The following is a 23,760-nucleotide window of genomic DNA, read 5'->3' on the forward strand; positions in this document are numbered from 1 at the left end:
GGCAGAGGTTCACTTCACCCAGGCAGACAGGGAGAAGTGGTCCTCAGGGAGATGGCAGTCTGGCTTCCATTACAAAAACCCCAATGCTGTGTGTTCCAGAGCTGGGTCTGGCCCTTCTGTACGTCTGTCCCCCACCCAGGTCTCTGGCCATCCTCTTCTGCTCTCTCTTGCAGGTGTGCACTTCGCAAGGTTCCTGACTGTGTCCCTGAACAGTCACCCCTTCTCTGACTCCGGTCAGGCTGGACTCTGCAAACCTGCTTCCGCAATGGGTGGGTTGTGAGCGCTGGTAAGACCTTCTAGCCAACACTCGGCTTCTTTGCTATCCCTATGCCTGGCCTGTCCAGCCCATTCCTATTCTTTTCTTCCCTGTGCTTGTCACTGTCTGCTGCCACCACTTCTGGTGTCATCCCTCTCCTGACCTTGCCGCTGCCCAGGTAACGAGGAGCTGTGGGCCCAGCCAGTCTTGGAGATGCCGAAAAGACGAGACATCCTTGCAATCGTCCTCATCGTGCTGCCCTGGACGCTGCTTGTGACTGTGTGGCACCAGAGCACCATTGCACCTCTCCTCACTGCACACAAGGGTGAGCCCCCACACCCAGCCCCAGCCGCGGCCCCAGCCAAGCTTCAGTAATAAGAGTGAGCACAGCCAATGCTGATGGAGCTCTTATTTTCATTTACCAGGCAGCTGCGAGGAATCATAAAGATGATCCAGGTCAATGACCTGACCCTTTCGGGAGTCTTGGCCCCTTTGGAAATCTGATGAATGCTACCACACACACATGCACAACTCTGCGTCCAATTCCAGGACGTGCAAGAACTGGGAGCACTCAGCAGTGGTGGGAGGGATGGCGGGAGAGCATTCCTGGGATAGACTGGGAAGAATAGATTGTTTGCCCCTCCTTTCCTGGTTAGGCAGTCCTGATCGAGTCCTACCTGGTAAAAATAGACCAAGCCAGAGGAAAAGTCCCATGAAGCACTGGTGGGAGAACGGGTTAGAACCGGCTTCTCCTGTCCCTGGATCTCGAGCTTTCCCCTCCACCAAGCTGCCTTTCCCTCTCACATCGGGACTCCCTACACCCCCAAAACCTCCCATGTGACCCACCTCTGGCCTGCCCCTTCATGCCTTTGTCTTTAGTCACTCCACACATGCGTAAGTCACTCCACACTGAGAGCCTCTCTTCCTGACAGTTCTCCTCTCCTCCCAACTCCAAAATCTCTCTTTGGTGCTTTTCACTTTAGAATTGTTCTCCTACAACTGCATCATCCCAGGTGGGTTAAAGCTGCCACGTATGAAAGGACGTGATATCAGGTGGCTTCCATTCTTGGCAGCATTCTAGGGTCAGACATGTCAGGCTGTTCTGCTAAGCACTGATCTTACTGCCTTAGCATGAGGAATCTGCGTCTGTCTCCCAGAGCATGCCAAGAGGGACTGAACGAAAGCTGCGGGGAAATGAAGTAAAGGTCCCTGGGAGCCTTTGTGACTCAAAGGGTGAAGAAGCCCTGCAGCCGACGGGAAGGGCTCAGCTCCTCTGTGGCCAAGTCTAATGCATGGAGGACTTTCCCAGGGTGCAGATCCATCTGTTTGGGAGGATCTGAGTGGCAAAAAAGTGGGGGAAATGGCTCTAAATCTCCTCCCCAGGCCTCAGTTTCCAAAACTTTACTGACCATAGGATAAATTAATCCTTACATATCTTAGAATCCTGATCACTCATTCCTGTTTCCTCAAACTTGTTCTCTTTTCACCTTTTGACCCAAAACTTCTACAAAATATCACCTTTGATCAACTGCATCTTTGCCAGTCTTCTGCCCTTGTACTTACCCGTGACATCGTATCCATGGCCCAGGGAGCAGGCTCCTAGCTTGTACTGTGTGTCTTGTCGTGCCACCAGCCTGCGTGAACTCCCTAAGGCCTTCTTCTGGGTTCATCTGTGTCTCTTCCCAGAGCCCAGCGTCAGACCTCACACACGCACCCCACACACTCCACATGCGAACGGCAGCAGTGAAGGAAGAGAGGTGACTGGCTGATTCACAGCGTGCTCTCCAGGTTGGCACTGCGACCCTTTCATGTGATTGCTCATTGTATCCGTAGTCGCATGAAGCCATGCGGAAGTGGGGCTGGCTACTGTCCTACGACCATTATCACCATATGAGATGGTGTGAGAGCAGTGAGGAGCACACAGTGGTTCGAACGGAAAGCTATAACTTGGAGAGAAGGGGCTTATTAAGAATGACGACCAATGGCCCCGATTTCTCCTCTTGATAGGACTACTACTTCACTAAATGGGAAATGTCCAGGATGTAAGGAAAAGCTTGGTAATGAGAGTTGCCTCAATGGGAGCAGGCTGCCTTCAGGAAGAAATGGGTTCCCCCTGCTTGGGAGTGTTTCTCCATGGATCAGGCCCTGCGAGTTTTCACACAACATTCCTCATGGTGTCTTCGTGGAGATATGGGTAAACATCAACTGAGTTCTAGAATAGTCAGGGTCAGGGGGTGGTACAGTTTGTCTCCCAGATGGTCAAATGAGTATTTCCAGAAAGCGCAGATTAGTGACATCAAACCAGCAGAAGAGCTAAAACAGGTCTCCATCCTGTCCTTTTGTGTGTGCCAAAATGTAGGAGCATCTAAAATCAAAAAGGACAGGTTCAGGATTCAAAATTATCTTGACAACTATGGGCAATACCCTGGAATAAAATGTATAGTTAAGTATCAAATTCTGCACCATGATTCAAAGGACAGATTACATAAGGCCATGAGGGGAGAGACCCCACTTGACTAGAGGGTTTGTGAAAAATCAGAGTGAGCCAACCTCACATTCTTCTGAGTCCAGTGTGCTGTGCCCAGGAAAGCACTAACCCTGCCCTTGGGCACAGCAGTGTCTACACCACAGGATGGCAGTGCCACCATGCTCTGAAAACTCAATCCCATGTAGAGCAGTGAGGTCAGCTCTGGCCAGATGAGGATTCACCAGGGTGATGAGGGTCAGACATTTTGTCATACAAAACCCAACACATTTAGGAACTAAGGATGCATCTTGGAATCTGGCCAGCTGCACTCAAATAGCTACAGAGCTGTTCGATGGAGGAGGAGGCAGAGGTCATCTCTTTGTCATCTGGGGAGTCAGAACTAGAGTTCCTGGGATGCAGCCATCACCATTAGCTCTAACAGAGAGAGCAGCAGGCAGGGATCCGATTACATTCCTGAGGAGGAGCAGAGGGCGGGTTTGTCTTGCCAGGGTGGGCGGTATCCTGCCCAGTACCTGAGGCTGGAGAGCTGGTGGTGCTCGAGTCCCCACACTGCCTGTCTCCCAACCCACAGATGACAGCAGTGACCCCCGGCGCAGCACACCACTGGGCACGGACCCCAGGGAGTACTGCATGTCCGACCGCGACATCGTGGAGGTGGTGCGCACCGAGTACGTGTACACGCGGCCCCCACCGTGGTCTGACACGCTGCCCACCATCCACGTGGTGACGCCCACCTACAGCCGCCCGGTGCAGAAGGCCGAGCTCACACGCCTGGCCAACACACTGTTACACGTGCCCAACCTGCACTGGCTGGTGGTGGAGGACGCGCCACGCCGCACGCCACTGACCGCGCGTCTGCTGCGCGACACTGGCCTCAACTACACGCATCTGCATGTGGAGACGCCCCGCAACTATAAGCTACGTGGGGACGCCCGTGACCCGCGCATCCCACGGGGCACCATGCAGCGCAACCTGGCCCTGCGCTGGCTGCGCGAGACCTTCCCCCGCAACTCCAGCCAGCCCGGGGTGGTGTACTTCGCTGACGACGACAACACCTACAGTCTGGAGCTCTTTGAGGAGGTGTGAACAGGGCAGAAGGCAGGGGAAGGGGTGGGAGGACTGAGGGCCTCTGGTGTGGGAAATGGAAATGCTCCTGCGGAGGGGCCCTTTCGGTAGGGACACACAGGGACACTCACAGGAGGGGACATGGCTGATGTCCAGGCTGGGGTCAATATAGACTGCAGGGAACCAGGGAAGGGATGGAAGGCCTGGCTGCAGGCCTCAGCAGCCCGCCTCGTGAAAACGAAGAAAGTGATGTTGGGTTCCTGGACCACAGCCCCGGCCTTTGAGGCGTGGTCTGAATGAGGTAGGGACCAGTTTCAGTGTCCTTGGAGTTTGTGAGTCAAGGTAGTCTGGGGGAGGGAGAGGGGTTGTGTCAAACTCTAAATTGGGAAGACTAAAAGATTTTGTACCAAGGGAGAAAGTGGCAGCAGGGCATGTGGAGAGGGGGAAGATGAGCTGGTTTGAGAGGCCAGGTTCCTCTGTAGATGCCCACCACGGGGATGCATCTATAGACAGGGTGGCTTGGGTCCCCTGGCATGGCTTCAGATGTGTGCACAGAGCTAACTGATGATTTCATGCTCCATGTGGACAGCCATCATTCCCTATCAGCAGTCCCAGGTGTCCTGACTCTGGGTCCCCCTTGTAGATGCGCAGCACCAGGAGAGTGTCCGTGTGGCCTGTCGCCTTCGTCGGTGGCCTTCGGTATGAGGCCCCACGGGTCAACGGGGCAGGGAAGGTGGTCGGCTGGAAGACAGTGTTTGACCCCCACAGACCATTTGCAATAGATATGGCTGGATTTGCGGTCAACCTGCGCCTCATTCTACAGCGAAGTCAGGCCTACTTCAAGCTGCGTGGCGTGAAGGGAGGCTACCAGGAAAGCAGCCTCCTCCGAGAACTTGTCACCCTCAATGACCTAGAGCCCAAGGCAGCCAACTGCACCAAGGTAAGGCCTTCAGCAGAACTGAAAGCTGTAATGCAAGCATTTCCAAGCCCATTCAGACCCTCCCTACAGATCAAGGAGCAGGAAATCAGTCTCAAAACAGACTTGCAGAGAAGATCCATGCTTCCTAGAACACCCTACTGGGAAGGCATTTTATCACCTGTCAGGCAGCCACACTAAAGACAAGCACGGAAATGGAGAAGGTAGTGATCAGAGAGACAGAGCCAAGGATTGCGTCCTCTCCCTCACCTCAAAACAGCTGGGCTCCATGACCTCCCTGCCAAACACATGTATATGTGTACACACACATGCACAAACACGCATGCATGCACATGTACAAACACACACTGCTCCTAGTTTGAACTTCTCCGGCTAGGGCCTGGGCTATCAACCTGAAGGCTCCCGAGCAACTTTCTCTGTCTCTGGAGAGAACTATTAAGAAATGCAGGGGAGGATGAGAAGCAAGGGGAAATCTTAGAATTTCTCTATTTTCTGTAGCTGCAGACTTTGTTTCCAACAGTTATTTTGAATGCATCATATGTACAAACAGCAAGAGTGAGGGGGTAGATAGAAATAAAGAACGATGGAAAAAAAATTGATGGGAACAAGGGCAGAATGGGAGGGGGCAGGAGAAATACTTGCGGAGTGTGGTGGGAGCAGGGAGGTGGCAGGGTAAGGTCAGGGTGACTGCCCCATGTTGTTTTGTGTCTCTGGACGCACAGATCCTGGTCTGGCACACACGCACAGAGAAGCCAGTGCTGGTGAACGAGGGGAAAAAAGGCTTCACTGACCCCACTGTGGAGATCTGAGCCCCAGGATACAGGTACAGTGGGGACAGGGGCGGCGATGCACTGGGCAGGAGCACAGCAAATTTGGACCCAGAATAAATCCGCCGAGACTTTTGTTCTTGGTCTTTAATTGTGGAAGGACAGGGATAATGCCAGGAAGCATGAAGGAGACATAGCTGAAGTCCCCTTCCCATTGTACTATCTGGAAGGTAACAGGAGCCAACTTTCCCCCCACAGCTAGGTCCCTCTGCTACCAGCTCCTTGACAGGCCTCTCCTTCCAGACACCGCCTGATGACAACTTCCTATCATTGCTACTATTATTCTGCCCATCATGCCTGTCCCATTGCAAGGCACTGTTATGTACATTCTCTCTCACAGGCTGTCTTGCCCTGTGGATTCCTCTTCAGTCATGCTGCTGTGAAAAGGACCCACCCCTCACTCACTGCTTCCACCTCATCTAGCATGCCCATGTGTCTCTCAGTAGTGACAGTGTAGTACAGTGAAGATAGCATGGGCCCCAGAGCCTGGTTCAGTTCCTGACCTACCACTTTTCACTCTTTGACGTTTTTTTCTCTAGGCCTCAGTTCCTTCATCTGTATAATGGGTTGTTGGGGGTACCAAGGACAATCTCTGGCACATAATAAGTCCTACATATGTGTTACTGTTGTTATTTGATTCTTTAAAACCCTCTATTTACATGGGCCACAGGATCTATCTACATTTTAGAGGTAAAGAAATGATGTTCAGAAAAGTTAAATGAAATGAATTGTGCCAGCTGATTGGCAAAGCCAGGAATTTTCTCTGGGCATTTCTATGACCTTATCACAGAGGTGGGAACTCAGACAATGGGACACATGTGAACTCTGGCCCCGGAGTTTAGTGTCAGCTTCTGTGTCACGTTTGCCAGCGCCCTGCCAAAAGGGTTACAACAGGGTGTCAGTCTGCCTGTTTTGTCCCCTGAACTTAACAAATCAGCTGGGCCGGTGCCACTAAGATGCACCAGTACTGCGCCATATGCCCTGCCTCCTACCCTTACCGGGTCCCTGGAGGAATCTGCCTGCACCCACCCCTCATCAGGGGTCCACAGAGGACTCTGGGGGGTGGGTTCCTTGCAGCTCCTGGGGACCCCTGTTAGGGGCTCAGAGTTGAGCGGCCTAACCAGACTGGCCACTCCCTCACCCATTGCTCCTCTCCCCTTCACAGGAGCCTCCCTCTCAGACCCTGTTCCTGGCCTTCCATCCTCTCCCCACGGCTGATGGTCCCTCCAAGGCAAACTCCTAAGGAATGGCCATCACCCTCCTTTCTGTTCTGGGGCTTCAGAGAGAGCCCGGCCCGATGCCAGGACAAAGGACGGAGAACCTAAAGCACAGAAATCCCACACCTGTTGTTCTCTTCCATCCAGCGTGACCAGGGCCCAGCTGCTAGCCAAGCACCCCCAGCCAGTGCACCGGTGCCCCAGTATGCCTCCCCAGAGCTTCCTGTACCAACAGGCCTGCAGGAGCAGACTCATGGGCACCCAGGCCCCAAAGTGATGTTGAACTGGGAGGGAGGTGCAAAGACTCGGCAGTCAAGTAAAGGGTGGCCCTCCCCAGCACCCTGCTCCTGGGGCCCAGCACGGCCACACAGGCCAGCCAGCCAGAGAATTCTGAAGACCAGAGAGCAGTCCCCGCCCAGGAGCGCCCCTCCTCTCCTCAGAGAGTTGCTCCCAAGTACACATGCCTCTATGGCTTTCCCCTAGTTCCTGTTTCCAGAGTATAAGGCTGTCTTTGATCCCAACGGGTGACCATCCCTGCATGAGGGGAGCCTGGGTCTGCCAACAGGCTCTCCCTGTACCTCAGTACCTCATGCTGTGGTGGGAGCAGAGCCCCTTCCACCAGCCCACGCTCCTCAAGCCTGCTCCTTGCAGCACTGAGAAGCAGGTGGCCCCTCAAGCCAGCACAGGTCATGGACTGACCTGGACTAAGACCACGTGGGTCCCTGGGTCCACACTGCCTCCCCACTGCCCACTGGGCTGTAGGGCCCCTTGCCTGGGCTGGGATAGGGAGGGCAGGAGCCCTCTTCCTGAAGCTCTTGAGAACCACAGACCTCAGTGGCTCGAGTGAGCAAGGGGCAGGCGAGGCAGAAAGAGGAGGGAGGCAGGGGCGACTCCAAGACTCTTTCCTGCCCCTGGTTTGAGGGCAAGGGACTTTGCATTAGCAGAGGGATTTATGGGAAAGGGGCAGAGATCATTTGGACACTGAGGAAAGGAGACCTGAGCACACACTACTTTGGAAACTATTCTATTTTCAACACAAAATGGGAAAGAAAATCTCCCTTTTCTCTGAGTGTGGAGCATGCAGGGCGAGCCTGTCTCAGGTCCAGCTGTGCCCTTTCCTCTCCAGAGAAAGATCAGTGCATGTGCTCTCCCCTCTACCAGCAGGAAAGTGTGTCCAGTTCTCCAGGGCACTGAAGAGGCCCCTGGCTTTCTGACAGGACAGGGCCCTCTGGTGATTATCTCACTTATGCTCCTGAAAGTTGGAAGCACAATTTTCCTCCCAAGTGGAAGAAAAGGAAAGATCTGAGCCTACTGATGAGGTGTTTATTTTTTAACCGCTAACAGCTCCCACTCCATTTAAACTCACAGGACCTGTCTGAGGACCACGGAGAACCCACTCCTGGGTGGGAGGTGGGGTAGGACTCAGTCTGGCGACCTAACATTCAAAAAGTAGCATTGACTGCCTATTTTGAAATGGACTGAACGTCCCACAGTAGTCATGAACCCGTCCGATGGGATCATATCCCTGAGAACCCTGAGCCACCTTGCAGTGCGTTCCCCAACCTCTTAACGTTTTCGATGGTTGCTTTGGAAATCAACCCCTCAGAATCAAGTGGCATGAGAGAGAAGGGAGGAGGTGGACACAGGGCAATCATCAAATGAGTGAATTTAGGCCCAGGCATTCCACTGCCTCCTCACCGAAACCAGCCCTGAATGCTCAGGTCAGCTTGGCTGGTCTTAGGCCACCTTCTCAGCCAAATTACCCAGGGCTCATTTTCAGGAAATTGATAATGAACAACAAAATGAGGTATTCTCATTCTCTCTCTCTCTCTCTCTCTCTCTCTCTCTCTCTTTCTCTCTCTCTCTCTTTGGCAAATGCTAGTTGAGTTGTTTTCACCTAATATCCTCTCTTAGCTGCATGTGTATTTATTTATAATGATAACCCTGGTGGTCTGCAGCTTCCATCTGTGTTGGGAATGAGTTTGTTATAAATCAGAATTGGGTCCATGACTACAATTTGTTTTCCAAACTCAGTCTGCTCCCTGCTCCCCACCATAGAGGAGTGAGGCTGGGGGCTCGGAATCCCAAACAGAGTGGGGGGAGGATGGAGCCCGTGCAGCTGCACCTTCTGGTCTGTTTTAATTTAACTATTTAATTTGTTTTTGGAATTAAAGTCAAATATGGTTTTTAACAGTCATAATCCTCCTCAGCCCTGCTTTATTTTATTCTCCTACATTGCTTTAACCAGCCAATAAGTATTTATTTGCCAGGTGCCTGCTATGCACAAGCATTATTCTAGGAGCAGCACGGAGCAGTGAAAACCCAGAGCGTTTGTCTTCATGGAGCATGCCTTCTCTTGAGAGGACCTGGATGCACAATAAACAGATCTGTAGTATTTTAGATGTGATCTGGTCTAAGGACAAAAATGAGGCCAGTCGGGGAGACAGAGGGAGAGGAACTGATCCCTACACAGGGTGGTCAGAAAGGCCTCCCTGATAAGGTGACATCTGAGCCGATGAGCAGCATGCAGACATGCCGTTATCTGGGTCAGGGCATTCCAGAAAAGAGAACTCTGTCCCCGGTGGTGGTGGGGGAGTGGTTAGCATGTTTAAAGACCAGCAAAAAGCCAGGATGAGTACAACTGACTGGGAAAGGTGGGAGGGCAGCAGTGGTGGGAGATGGGATGGGTGTGGGCACGGAATATGTTGGTTGGCCCTGGGAACCAGGGTAAAGCCTTTGGCTTCTACTGTGATGAAAAGGGAAGCCATTGGAGGGTTTGGAGCAGAAGACCGATATAATCTAATTTGCCTTTTAAAAGAATACCTCCACTTTCTGTGCTGACAATAAACAGAGAGGGTGAGCAAGGGCAGGCTAGGGGTGGTGACTCCTGCAATAATCCAGGCATGAGATGACGGTGAGTTGGATGAAGGTGAAAGTTTTGGGGCAAAGAGAAGTGGTCGGGTTCTGGATGTGTTTAAGAGAGACAGCCAAGAGAATTTGCTGATGGAGTGGATGTTGGATATGAAAGAGGGGAGCCAAAAGGCATCTGAGACACAGAATAGAATGGCCAGTTCCTGATACAGGGCAGAGTGCAGGAGGGATGATGTGGGATAACTGGAGTTGGTGTCACGTGTCACATGCCCATTAGACACGTGCAGGAGAGGAGGTGAGTAGATGGCGGCTAGTACACCTGGAGCTCAGGTGAAGATGAACAATGGAGAGTACAAGTGGCAGGCTATCTGCAAGCCACAGGCGGGTGAGTCTACCACAGTGAGAGGACAGAGGGAAGAAGCCCAGGGAGTGGCTCTGGAGCCACCAGCACTTAGAGGTTGGGGTTATGAGAAGGCGTCTTCAGGAGACTCTGAGATGAGGCCATGCACTTGGGAAGATCTGGACTAACCGTGAGTGAGCTCTGGAAGATGATCTCTGCCACGGGGCTTTGACAGAGAGAAACCGCAGGGCTATTTGGCAGGTAAAGTCAAGAACAGTAAGTTGGTACAGGAGGCTCTTCCCCCTGAGAAAGGGCCAATGCATCCCAGTGCAGACTTGCTTAAGAGTAATTTGAGGGGATTCTTCACTTTACAAAAGGATTCACTGTAAGATTCCTTTTAGTACCAGTTCCCTGTCACATTTTCCAACAGAAGCCAACTTACATACAGCTTTGTAGAAGCACACTCTGGTGTAAAGTGGGGAGCAGCAACACGGCTCCCCGCACTACTCACGCACCCAAGTAGTCCTGCTCTCCTCCACGCCTTAGCTCCATGCTTGCTGCTCCAAAGCAGTTCAAGAACAGGTGGTGAGTTTGGCCAAGACTGGGGACTTTGCCTCATTTGGCCACCCAGCCATTGTCCATGGAGTTCACTTTAATAAGCTTCACTTCTTTGCCCAGGCCCCTATGACTCTTTGTCCTTGACCCAGCTCAGCTCTTGGGCCCAGGGGCTGCACAACACAACTGTCCCCAGTACGGAACCCTTTCCTTAGTGAAGCACAGGATGCAAGCCTGTGGGGCTGCTGGGGGCCTCATGGCAGGCTACTCCCCACCTGTCTTTATGGGTGCCTGGTGTAGGCACTGTCCTGGGGAGGTGTCTGCTATTTGACTTTGCCTATTATTGAAGGTAGTTTGTGGCAGTAGAATCCAGATGTTGTTTGTGAAGAAAACTCACCCACTGGAGCTGACTCATATGTAGAGAACTTGGCTGTCCAGCAGACTCTCACCAGCACTAGAATGGATTTGTATTGGACTTCTCCTCTCCAAGGGCACTTCCAATCCACAGTGACATTTCAAGGGGGGGGGGGGGTCAGGAGGGAAGTGGTAAGGAGTCAGCATCTGGCTATTGAGTACCAGCTGGGCTAGCTGTGTGTCTGACTGCATACTGCCTTTTGCCTCTGGCTAACAGCGGCACAGATGGGATCAGAGAAATACTACCAAAGAGGGTTTGCTCAACTCTATTGTTTTATTGCAATTCAGGACAGAGAACCTGAGCCAAACCACTGGACTCAGTCCCCAGAACAAGAGCCTCACATTTGGGGAGACAACTGCCAAGGAAGGCTGCCTCTCCTCCCTGCTACTTGTTCACAGGAGGCTCAGGGAGGGAGACTGAGCTGGAGGCAAGGTCTGTGCGAGGCCTGCAGGCCCCGTGGCGACCCAACATTTCCAGGAGGCGATCTACCAACACCACTGCAGCTGGGTCCTCTGCACTGTTTCCCCTGCACCCTCTAATAGGGGTGTGGTTTCTGCTAGGATCTACATTTCCTCCTCTTCTCACTGAGGAAAACTGGAAATACTCTCTAATTCAGGAAAACAAATGGCTGAGTATTTCTGTTTCTCTTAAGCTCGGCTTGTCATCCTGTCGGATGCAATTAGAGTGAGAATGAAAAGGAAAAATGTGTGTCTCTCAAATGAAGTACCTTCCGGAATCCCAGAAAAGGTTTGAGGAGGGTAGTGAAGAAAGAACAGAGTTGAATGGGGTGAGACACCCCCGGTTCCTTCTCAGTCCTCTACAAGTGGTGACAAACCCACTATTTCAGAAATGAAAAGCAGCCCTGAGAGATGTGGCCAGGTCAGGTGAGAATGTTCATAGGAGCACACATATGCAGCAGCCATGCCCAGCTAGTCAGGACCGCTCTTGAGGTCCATGTGTCAGTCACCAAATGGAGATCTGACTAGACATTCCAACACCAGACATCCTTCTGTCCCCTCTCAGAAGAGCAGGGAGTCGGAAAGGTGCCATCAACAGAGCCCAGTCCAGAAGCCATTCCGGTAAGAAGGGAGGCCCTCCCTCCCCATCCCACCTCGCTTCTTCAGTTCTCTCAGATTTAGGATCTTGAACTAAAGCAGTGGGCAGAGAGGTAGCCCTCGGCTCTCTGAGGTTGCTACTTAAGGACACTCTCCTGATGGGAGGGTGTGAGAGGGTTAGCACACCCAGGCTCCAGTCAGCTGTGAGTAGGGTTTCAGGGCAGGAATTCCCGCCTGTTCTCAGGATTTTTTTTTTTTTTTTTGCTTTTCTATTCCCAAAGCCCAAGAAAAGTTGGTCAGGAAATCGGGAAAATCGGCTCCTTGAACCCAAGTGGTTGGTAGTATTGGCCATCAGTTTGTGGAAACAATTCATCGTGGAGAACAGAAAACAGTTTCTATCTCAGGATTCGGGAGTGGGAAAGCGAAAAACATTCTTGAGAATGGGCAGGAATTCCCGCCCCGAAACCCTAGCTGGGAGGAAGGGGGCACGCTCCTGCTTCTCTCCACCAGGAGGCGCTGGGAAGCGCTGCTCAGTTAAGGTACTGGTTCCTGCCTAGGTAGGGTGTTTCAGTGAATCGTATCACAGGGCCTGCCATCTCCTCCTCGAAAACAATGACCTGGGGAGAGAAGGGGGAGCCAGATGAGGGAAGTGGTTGGGAACCGGGCTAGAAAGAACAGGGACCCACACTCATAAGCACCAAGGAAGAGGACAGAGGGACTTCTGCACCTCTCCTGCCCTAAGCAGCCTTAATAGACTGTGACAAGGGCCTTCCCTGCCCCACTTCCCCAGGGAAACACTGTGATACAAGGGAGAGCAGGAAAGAGAAGGGAGTCCCAGGGAAAATGGAAGGGACTACAAGTGTTCCCACCTGGTTGATGCCTTGGTCCAACCAGGTACCTGGAAGGTAGAGGGTCTCCTGGGGTCCAATGTTCCAGTAGCGTCCAAGGTTTTGGCTATTGATGAATACAACCCCCTTCTCCCAGCCCTTCAACAGAGCAGGGAAGGTGTTAGTCAACCACAAGAGTCAGCAAATGTAAAGTCCCACAGGAAAGCAGAGCCACAGTTAGACACCTGCCATGCATTCTCTCAGCTTCCAAGAGACCAATGTAAATGGATATCTTGAGAGCCATGAGGTTACTGGGTTGGGTGTTCTGTCTCCCATCCTAATAGCTCTGACTTTCCAGGCAGGGCATCCAAGCTCAGATTGGATGTAGGAACTCTGGGGCTCTGCTTTGAGCCCACTCCCTTCACCCAAAGGAGGCCTCATGGGGCCCCTTCAGAGAGGGCAACACAAAGACGGAGACCCTCTAGGCAAAGGTGGTAGAGAGGGCTCCAGCAAGGCTCAGGGGTACCTTGGGGGGAGCAAGCCCCTCCTCGTGGCTCAGGCTCAGAGCACTCTGAGAGATGAGAACCTGAGCAGGAAAGGGCTACAAACCTTCAGCTCCATAAAGGTGTCCAGAGGGGAAAGGTCAATGGACAAGGCACCCAGGAAGAAAGCAGGGAATATGGGTGCATCGGGGACAGGATTCCACATGCTGGCACTGAACCTATGGACAGAATGGGAGACAAGAAAGGAAGGAGGGGACTTTCTCAGATCTGGGTCCCATCCTGCAGCTAATTGCAAAGGCATTCAAAGTTCCCTACCTGTCAACCAGGGCACAGGACTGGCAGCAGGGTGATATTGTGGAAATTCCCTAGTCTCCAATGCTGGCACTGCCCCTACCCGGGCAAGTTGCTCTGGGTTCTGTTCTGTTCACATGTGACTAGGAGGAGGGGTGAGGCCAGAGCAGCTCTCAGGGCCTTCCTGGCTCTTCCTGCATGTTAACTAGGATTTCACACACTGCCCTGGTAGGGACCCACCTCTGAAAGAAGCTCTCTTTCATATCCAGGCTATAGATTCTGAAGTTTTTCAGGGGAGAATTATTCAGATAGATATTTCCAATTAAACCTGTGGGAAGGAGACAAGGAAACATGAGCAAGGCCAAAGACAGGGGACAACTGACCTGGCTGTGGCCAGGCACCTCCATGGAAAGTTTCTGGAAAGTTTAAGTGAGGATTTCTCCTGAAGTTTATACTCCCTAAGGGGCTCATCACATGCCTGAAAACCTTCCCTATAAATCCCGAAGGGGATGAGAATGAGTAACACTAGTATTTGTCAGGCCCTAGGATTTGCATGAAAAAAATACATCGAGGGCAATGACAGAGCTGAGAATGTCAAGGGCATGAACAGTCTCTGGCCTGTCTCTGAGGGAGAAGCTCCCTTTTGGGGGCTGAGAATCCCAATACAATAAAATGAGGCACAAAGGGCAGAAGACCAAGAGTTCACAGTGGTTCTAGCCTAGCTTCAAGGCCAGTTTTGGTGGGATCCCAGACTAAACAGGCCTAATAACTCAGCCAGAAATCTACATGACCTAAAATTAAAGATAGATTTTTTTCAGTATTTAAATTGTGAACAGATGGCAATATCACTTGGATGTACAACTCGGGGGAACTGCACACACTCGAATAGTGATTAATTAGTGCTGTAGGAAAGGGGTCAACTCTGTCCCAGAGCAGCCCCAAGGTCCTCCCGACCATGGAGCTGCTGAGTTGCTAGAGTAGAACCTGGATAGGCCGGGGAATAAGAACAGGCTTCATGAGGCCTACAGGCTCTGACATTGCAGGTCTTGGTGTGTGAGGGAACATCCACGTTTCTGGAAAGGAGGTCTGTGAGTTATAAACAGTGAACTGTTCCAGAGGATGGGCACTCCACAATGAGAATCCAGGGCACACCTGGACCAGGGGTCTGGGAAGGCAAAGACTAGGAAAGGGTCAAACTGGCAGTCTCATCCCACAAAGGAAATGAAGAGCAGCCTGGAGTAGGAGCTCCTTGGAGGAAGAAACTGAGACCCAAGGAGGAATGCTAGAGGACTGTTTAGGGAAAAGGGAAGGGAAGCCTGGATAGTGATAGAAGCTGCTTTGAGACCCTTCTGGAGAGGGCTGATCCCCAGGATCCAGAAAGCCCCCAATGGCTGGACCACATGGCTTCCTTGGCAGGCAGGAAGGGATGTACATGTTTCCTCACTACAGAGGCAAACACCAGTGAGAGTTGGGAGGTCACCAGTCTTACCACAGTAGGATTTACTTTTTCTGAGTTCTTATTTTTTAACTAACATGAAACCACCCGTATTTTAATAGACAGATAGGAAGGAAGAGGCCAATTTAAGCAGAGACTGTTTAGAAAGCCAGGGAAAATAAGATGAATTGGTGAAATATTCCTAGAGAGGTATGCCATCAAGAGGATTTTGTTTACCTGTGTGCCCTGCCTTCTGTCCACCACAAATAAGATCATCAGTGAATTTCCAAGGTGAATCAAGGAAAGAAATTCAAGGTGGAAACCCAAGAAGGCAAGTCTTATGCCTTTTTTGGATTTCTGAGAATCCTCTTGCTTGCCTCTCAGGTGCCTCCCTGCCCCACCCACCCACTCCGCCCCCCACCCCCCACACAACACACAACACACAGGCAGTACCCTGCTAAAGCAGGCTGCAGAGGCGGGCTCAGTGTCTGCTGTGTATTCACCAAGGGCATGTGGAGAACACATACAGGGAGTGCTAACAAGTAAGAGGTCTGAACCCAGGTGGGCCTCTCAGACCCACTTCCACCTCCCTCCAATGGGCCTCCATGACCCACCTCTCTCCAATGAGCTTCCATGATTCCACCTCCCTCTGTGGGCCTCCATGACCTACCTCACTGAGACAGGCCTCCATGACCCGCCTCCCTCCAATGAGCCTCCAATACTCACCTGATTGCAATGGACCTCCATGATCCACCTCCCTCCAATCAGCCTCTATGATCCTCGTCACATGTAAGGGGCATCCATGACCCCAGCTCACTACAATGGTTCTCCATGACCCGCCTCCCTCCAATGAGCCTCCATGACCCACCTCCCTCCAATCAGCCTCTATGACCCTCTTCACATGTAAGGGGCATCCATGACCCCAGCTCACTACAATGGTTCTCCATGTCCCACCTCCCTCCAATGAGCTTCCATGACCCACCTCACTGCAATGGGCCTCCATGACCCACCTCCCTCCAATCAGCCTCTATGACCCTCGTCACATGTAAGGGGCCTCCATGACCCCAGCTCACTACAATGGTTCTCCATGTCCCACCACCCTCCAATGGGCTTCGGTGACTCCACCTCCCTCCAATGGCTTCCATGACCCATCTCACTGCAATCAGCCTCATGGCCTGCTGAGGAGCTGGAATGGAGAAAGGATAGTCAGATATATGCTGAGTAGCAGTAGCTTTTCTTTCAGCATGTGCTGTGACCCACCTTTGCGCTGGTCATCGATATTATCCCCGTAGTTGACTCGTCCACAATTCTCCACCAAGATTCTCAGCGTGGTGTAACCCTGCCAGGAATACAGTGGTCGATGATGACCGCCTGGTGACCCAGCCATAAGGTCGCAAGTACACCTCAGGGTTTCTCTGTGGAACCCCAGTTCTTCTCTAAGCTCTGCGAGGGAAAGCATCTCTGCTGATCAGAAAGCAATGTTCTGCTCCACTCTCCGCATACAGCTCTGGTTAAGGAGCCTCCTGTCTTCCAGGTCTTCCCAACCTTGACTCCCACCAAACCTGTTTAGGAAGTGGCTAGCTCTAGCCATCACCAGCTCCCCAAGAAACAAACCTGGATCAAGGGAATAGAGATCTTCCTCGTCTTATAGTCCAAGAATCCTATAGATACTGTGTTCACAAAGACCTGCCAGATAAACAGACAGAGCATCCATGGGTCGACAGGAAGGAAGCCTAAGAAGGATCTCTGCTAAAGCAAAGAAAGAGGCCACTGTGTGTGTGTGCTGAGGAGGGAGTTAGGTGGGTATAGAGGAAAAATGAGTGCCCATGACTATAGCTGCAAAGGACTGCACAGCTGACAGTAAAGGGCCACATCTACACACTGGTAACAGCCGGATATAGGAGCATAAAGAGGCAGGAGAGGCAGGGGCGTGTTGTAGGGCTTGATCACGACAGGTCATAGGAATTAAGAGGAGATACTCCTACCTGTCCCCGGTCACGCACAAGACCACTGAGGGTGCCAGATGAGTCAATGGAGGTTTCATACAGAGTGTACCCAAAGGACTGGCCATTTCCATCATTTACTGACAGGTTCTCCATATTGACAGGCTTTTCAGAATTGATTGGCTGTACAGAGAAAAGACAGGGATGCACAGGGTTAGGCAGAGGAGAAAAAAGGCAGAAACCTCATGTTGAGCCTTCTGGGGGAGTACTGGGTAGTATTTAGAACCTACCTGGGGGCTAGCGTACTGCGGCAGAGGCAGGGCAGGGGCCACTAACATTTTTTTTCTGTCTTGACTTCTCATGGCTCTCCAGGGTCACAGGGATGGGGGGGGGTGAAAGAGGGAAATGAACCCTACAATTTAGTGGCTTTTTAGCCTTTTAATCCATCATCGTCTTGGATCATAACATCCCTCCGCATCAGCTACAGGAGGTGCACCCTCCTCTCTGCCCACTGAGGCTGCAGAAAGGGAATCCCCGTTGTGTTACCCAGTTTTTCTTCAAGTTCATTTTGTTCCTTCCCACTTCCTACTCTAGCATGAGTTCTCTTTACTCTGAGTTCTAAAGTTGGAGAGTGGACCTCAAGGTTGTCAAGCGTTAATGTTCTCATCCTCCACGACATCTGTTGGGAGGGCGTCCTGGCCTTGCTCTCCTGATGGCAGTGCTCACCTCCTCCATGTACTGCAGGGCATCCCACAGTGACAGGTACAAAGTTGGCCTCACTGACTCATATGCAGTCTTGGGAAGAAGGTCAGGTGGGGGAGGAAGAGGGCCACCTGAAAAACAGACAACAGGGCCATCCCGAAAGGACCAAACAGTCACTGCCTCTCCAGCCCTCCCAACCACTGGCTACTATCCATGACCCAATGTGCTCCCTAATCCTAGAGCCAACAGGGAAACAGGCCCATCCTCACACACCCTCGACCCCACTGGGAAGGTGATGCCAGTGGGGAGGACAGGGAGCCTCCCCGTATCCTCAGGAGTATTAACACCTACAGAAAGGCAAACTTGGCACGACACAAACCATGATGAAAACAGTCTCTCAAAATTGCCTATCTTTCTCTTAGGGTGTTCTTATACACAAACCAACTGGAGGTAATGTGCAATACTGAGGAAATAACTCTTTAGGGGGTCTCAGAGCAAAAGCAAGGGCCCAAGTTGGTGCTTGAGTCTGCTGTTTGCCAGGTACCTGAGATGGAGCCAAAGAACTCTCGGAGCTTGTTGTATTTGTCTGTGTAATCGCCGGCCTCTGTCAGCACCGCATCATAGTCTGCAAGACACCAGCGCATAGTCACTGGTCACTCATGTGCCAGGACAGTATCTATGGCAGCAAAGAGAGAAGGGGGAAGCTGGAGTCGGGCAGCACGATTTTCATTCCAGCAATTTTGGCAGCAAAACACTTTGGGTATGGGCTGTCAGTCAGAATAATATAAATACTAAATACTTGAAAGTGCCACCAAAACTGCCCATGACCACAACATGACCCCAAATCTCCAGGCATCTTTCCTGCCTTCCGGGGACTCTCAATCTAAAGAGGGGCAGGGGCCATATCATTTCAAGGGCCTGAGCAGGGAGAGGAGACTATCCTCATCTAAGGACCTCCCGCGCCTGCAAGGGCCTCTCTCACTCCCTCCAGCTGACTTCCAAAGGCTCGCAGACATGTCAGCTGGCTTCAGGCTCTGACTGCTCTAGAAGTTTAAAAGTGACAACCCAGACCTAACCTCCACCTTTCGCAGGCACTTCAGAGCCAAATACATTAAAGGTGCCAGGGCTCTCCCTGAAGGACTCGCCATAAAAAGCCTAGACACAGAAATGTTGGGGTGTGCCAGGGAGGGTAAGTATTGGGAGTACTTGCCATAGCTGGTGACATCAGACTTATATTCATGAAAATGCATGGCTCCATTTATGAAGCCAAAGTTGGTGCCTCCGTGGAACATGTAGAGGTTGATGGAAGAACCAGCATCGATGATGGCAGACACTGTTTTCAAAACCTCTACAGCAGTTGGGGAGGAAGGGGAATGTGCAGAGTGAGTTAGAGATTGAGACAAGCCATAAATCCCTTTGGCACTCTCACCTTTCCCAATCCCTCCTCCAGTTCAACACTGTGACTCCTTCAGCTTTTGCTAAAACCCCAGTTGCAGGGGGACAAAGAGAAATGGCCAGAATCACAGCCCCAGGGCTTGGGCCCACCAGTTGTTTCATGAATCATAGTCAAGCCTCCATTGACTGCTATTTGCGCGACCTGCAGCCCAGCGCAGCCTTCTGTCTCTACCAGGCATGCTTCTCAACTGTTACCCCAACTCAGAAGGACACAAAGCGATAGGATTCATAATTAGAGATACTGATATAGTGCTGACCACCTCCCCATCCCACCTTTATTAATGAACCAATGACATGAAAAGACAGTATCAAAGGATTTATATAGTAACACACATATTAATATATATACACATACGCACACAAGTGTGTGTAGCAGATTGGCAAATATTAAAAATTATTTTAATACTCAGTGTTGATGAATCTGTGGGAAATGGGTATTCTCGTTTAATAATGGAGAGCTAAGAATTGCTACAAACTTCCTGGAAAGCAGTTTAGTAAATATATATCAAAAATTGCATTCATATACAATTCTATTGCTAGGAAGTTATCATAGAGAAAAAATATGCCAAGTCTGCAAAATTGGATGTTCAAGAATGCTCACTAAAATGGTGTTCAATTAACAAAAATCACTGGAAACAACCTAAGTGTTCATTAATAAGAGACTGGGTAAATGAATTGTGATTTATTCACCAGTACAGTGGGTTTCTTTGCATTCTTTAAAACAGTGATGGAATGTATGTCTAATAGCATACAAAGCTGTCCAGGTGTGTCATTCGCTGACACAAGCAGGTGACAAGAGCAGATATGACAGCATTTGTCCCCATCTCTATCTGTAGGTGAACAGAGGGCTGCAGACAGAGATGCAACACAGAGAACTGCCTGGACAGTGCACATCACAACGTTTTCTTTGGGCTCTAGGATTTTTATTTCTTCTTTACACACTTTCTGTATTTGCTAGGTGTTTGCAATAGGCACACATTACTTATGTAATTACAAAAGCAATGCTGAAAGCCCCACCGTTCACTTCCAATATCAAGACAAGTGATTCTGGAATATCAAGACCTGACTATTACATGCAAATAGCCCCAGAAGCCTTGCCCTGCAACAGCTCATTTATATCAGTTAATAGATTATCTGGAACTTATTCCTCCTTCTTAGATCAACACCCATGCTGGATGTAGGCACCGCAAAGCACTCACCAGAAGAATCCAGGATGTTGTGTGGACCTCCCCAGGAGTCAAACCACCCTGTCCAGTACTCCATCACCATCTTGGGCTGAACCCTCTGGGTGCCACAAAATGAGAGGTTAGCTGGTCAAAAAAGATAGACAGAAGGGAGCCCTTCTTGGAGGCGAGTGCCAACCCCTCTGTCCTGCCAACACCCCTCTCTCCTGCCTACACACCCCTGGTCTAGAGGCCACTGAAAGCAGAGCACAGATGAGAGCAAATGCATCTGCACCAGCTTAGCCTCCCTGTGTGGTCTCCACACTGGAGGTAGAAAGTAGAAAGCATTCCCAAAGGGGATGCAGTAGACCCTGCTGCCTAATGTGGTTTTAATGTTGCATACAGTGCTGGCGAGGAAACACGGGGCTCTGTTCAAAGTAAGTCTTCATTAGAGCTCAGCATCTGCTTTGGGAGTCTTTACATTGCTTTGCTTTCTGGATCATGCCAAGCTTTGTCTGTCCTCTCCCAGGGAAGGAGAATGGTCTATTAGGATAACCATATTGTGGACACAGACCCCTCCGTTGCTACTTCCTTTTAGCTGGAACAGTCAGAGGGCTGCAGAGTGAATCCCGCTTCAAGGTCCAGGTTAGTTTCAACAGATGTTTACCAAATTGGACCAGAAGAACAGGGCGTTATAGTGCAGCTATTCACAGAGCAGGCTCTGCAGCCGTGATGTCTGGCTTCAGAGCTTGGCTGGGACATTCAATAAGTCTTAAACATTACTGCAGAATACTGACTTTGGCACAGGATTGTCCCAGGGATGCAGACATTGTCCTCAGAACCATGCTCTACTCGGCTATGTTTGCAGCAGAAGCACCAGGGCACCTTAGGGGCAGGGGTACGGAGGTGGGTGAGGACTGATATGCTGGTATTTCAGGTTTCACACAACAGCCTTCCTCTTTCATCAAGTACCTTCTCTGGTAGTGACAGCCTTACATTTAGGGGCAACTGAATACAGAGCAACAAAATCTGATCCAAGGTGATGGGTCAGATTTATGAGCTATTGAGTAGAAGGTACCAACCACACCAGAAAAAAAGGCCAAAATAGTACAATAATTGTTTTTGGCAAACTGGTGGCTTGGTTTTCTTTGCAGCTGTCTCCCTCCCAAGAAGGAGATATACTGTACTACATTTAATTCACTAGAAAGGGAGAAGTAAATTCTAAGTCCCACATGTCAGTAGTCTCCAGTGCCCGGAGGGTGCTCCCTGACCTGAGCGTGCTGGGGTCGAGGAAGGGGGGTGTTAACAATGGCCCGGGTCACTACACTGTACAACGACCTTCAAGCCGGCGCTGTGCACTCACTCAGACTGTGCTCCCCAACCTGCCACTTTACGGGGTACTTGATCCATTCTATGAATCTGTCTCCTTAACTGCAAAATGGTAATGACCGTAGCCCGCACACATGGGTACTTGGAAAATTAAATGAGATAATGCATGTGAAGCCCTGAGCATACAGTGCCTGGCCCTTGGGAAGTGCCCAGGAAACATTCACCTTCGTTGTCTTCATCATGGACATGAAGAACCAGTGATGTGCTACTCGACACCCCAAAGGGAAGCAGAGCTGGGGCCTGTACTGTTTGACCATTCGAAGGAGACTTTGATCTGAACAAGCAAGCACCCATGTCCCCTTCCTTGAGGAAAACGGACATCACTGAACTGCGGACAGAAAGGCCTGTAGCGGTGCTGTTCTGTCAATGGGTGACCAGCCTGGGCACACAGGTGTGGCCACTTCTCCAAGGGGGACTATGCAGGAGCCAACATGAAGCACTGCTGTCCTGCGTGCCTTGCAAACTGTACCGCATGTGACCCTCAAACAACCCTATGCGTAGGTACTGTGATCATCCCCACTTTCCGAAAGAGGAAGGAGAAGCACAGAGAGGGCACACAATGAGTGGGCGGAGAGGCAGCTCATGGCTGTCTGTACTGCTCCTGGACAGCACTCAAGCACAGTCCTACTGAGTTACCAGGCAATTGTTGATTTAACACGTCCCTCCTCAAGCAGGTGCAGCTCCATAAAGGCAGAGGCCCCGTCGGCTTAGTCCCTGCAGTGTAACGGGGCCCAGGCCACTCCAGGAAAAGGGCAGGCACTCAGTAAATAGTGGAGGAAGGAAGGAAAGGAGAAAGGGGCAGGTCCTGGGCCACCTGTATCCGTTGTCTCTCCCCTGATCTGCCTAACCAGGTCTGCCAGGGGTGGGGTCCCACTGTCCTACCTCTTCCTGGGCACCTTCCCTACCCATTCTGCTTCACCCTCTAAATTCCAGTAGTAGCCTCAGCATACACATGGGTGGCCCTCTCTACCCTGCAGTGGTGACTTCATATGGCTGTGCCTTCGGTCACAACCTCTGCTCGAAAAAAAAAACACAAAAAAACAGCAGGGGCACAGAACAATCCCAGTATCTCCATATGCATCCATTCATGGGCAGACACAGACACCCCAGCAATGGTCTGGGCCCAAAGTGGTCTGGGCCTAGGGATCACATGTATGTCCAACAGTGGTGGCTGGGGCCACACCCTTCAGTAACGTGGGGTGAGAGATGAGGCCTCTCAGTTCAGTGAATGGGCCACAGCTGCCTTGGCTAGATTACATCTATCCTCCCAGGAGAGACACACAAACTCAAGAGAAATCAATTAGAATTGGATTTAACTAAATTGCCATCCATCTGATGGGTGTTGAGATATATCCAGAAACCGATCATTCCTTCTGACCTGGAATGGACCAGGCTTCCTGTCTTGCTGGTGACAATAATATTTGTAGACCCCGAGGGGCCTTACAGGTTACAGGCAGATGTGTACAGTGCAGGACATGGGAGTGTTTCTCCCCGCAGTCCCTAGGGCCCGGCCCAAATGGAGCAGTCCAGGGCTAACTGAATCCACAAAATTCTAGTGAGGAGCCTCTGTGAGCGCACCAAGCCTAACGCCTCAAAAAGGATCCCCCTTCTCAAGAGGTGAAAACCACATTCATGCATCGGCCCACGCAGCAACACCTCAGAGCAATTTTCAATTTCCCTTGCCAGGGGCCGGCAGCATGGTGCACAGGGTTGGGATTTGCAGTGCAAAAGGAGGGCTGTGAGCAGAAAGTCTGACAGAACCCAGAATCCCTCTCCCCATGTGGGGAGCCCTGGGCACAGTTGCAGGCACTCCAAAGAAGAAAAGACTTTCTGACAAAGAGGCTCAGCTTAACTCTAGGAATTTCTACACTCACGCTGAGCAGGGCAGGCAGCTTTCCCTGGGTCAGACTCACCTGGACACTGAAGAGAAAGGTGGTTAATAACTGCAGCTCATGTTGCGACTTTAAGTTGATGGTGGCCAGCACTGTGAATGGAAAGGAGTAAAGAGAAACAAAGTATTATCTGG

General features: G+C 51.1%; 2 protein-coding genes across 9 annotated transcripts in view; one reads left to right on the forward strand and one right to left on the reverse strand.

The window, feature by feature from the left end:
• The window catches only part of B3GAT1 (beta-1,3-glucuronyltransferase 1), a 29,711-nt gene extending 20,721 nt beyond the window's left edge, over positions 1-8,990 (forward strand). For 2 of the 6 annotated variants that reach the window (XM_074321849.1, XM_019717774.2), the window contains 6 exons: positions 174-286; positions 435-581; positions 3,316-3,824; positions 4,453-4,749; positions 5,469-5,569; positions 6,739-8,990. In XM_074321849.1, coding sequence (XP_074177950.1) covers positions 470-581; positions 3,316-3,824; positions 4,453-4,749; positions 5,469-5,555 — 1,005 coding nt within the window. In that variant the 5' untranslated portion in view covers positions 174-286; positions 435-469 and the 3' untranslated portion in view covers positions 5,556-5,569; positions 6,739-8,990. Of the gene's footprint in view, positions 1-173; positions 287-434; positions 582-2,290; positions 2,451-3,315; positions 3,825-4,452; positions 4,750-5,468; positions 5,570-5,913; positions 6,180-6,738 lie in introns of those variants that run through there. The other 4 variants (XM_074321848.1, XM_019717770.2, XM_019717773.2 and 1 more) reach the window with 3 other exon arrangements.
• Positions 2,457-23,760, reverse strand: part of GLB1L2 (galactosidase beta 1 like 2) — a 58,268-nt gene continuing 36,964 nt past the window's right edge. The window contains exons 8-19 of one of the 3 annotated variants that reach the window (XM_074321845.1): positions 23,648-23,718; positions 20,382-20,466; positions 18,938-19,075; positions 18,272-18,352; positions 17,752-17,858; positions 17,068-17,208; positions 16,697-16,768; positions 16,343-16,421; positions 13,888-13,975; positions 13,463-13,574; positions 12,896-13,012; positions 11,226-12,643 (exon numbers count right to left, since the gene is read on the reverse strand). In XM_074321845.1, coding sequence (XP_074177946.1) covers positions 12,557-12,643; positions 12,896-13,012; positions 13,463-13,574; positions 13,888-13,975; positions 16,343-16,421; positions 16,697-16,768; positions 17,068-17,208; positions 17,752-17,858; positions 18,272-18,352; positions 18,938-19,075; positions 20,382-20,466; positions 23,648-23,718 — 1,178 coding nt within the window. In that variant the 3' untranslated portion in view covers positions 11,226-12,556. Of the gene's footprint in view, positions 2,622-11,225; positions 12,644-12,895; positions 13,013-13,462; positions 13,575-13,887; positions 13,976-16,342; positions 16,422-16,696; positions 16,769-17,067; positions 17,209-17,751; positions 17,859-18,271; positions 18,353-18,937; positions 19,076-20,381; positions 20,467-23,647; positions 23,719-23,760 lie in introns of those variants that run through there. The other 2 variants (XR_012492776.1, XM_074321846.1) reach the window with 2 other exon arrangements.

The sequence above is a fragment of the Rhinolophus sinicus genome, linkage group LG16 (genome assembly GCF_036562045.2).
Source record: "Rhinolophus sinicus isolate RSC01 linkage group LG16, ASM3656204v1, whole genome shotgun sequence".
NCBI lineage: Eukaryota > Metazoa > Chordata > Mammalia > Chiroptera > Rhinolophidae > Rhinolophus > Rhinolophus sinicus.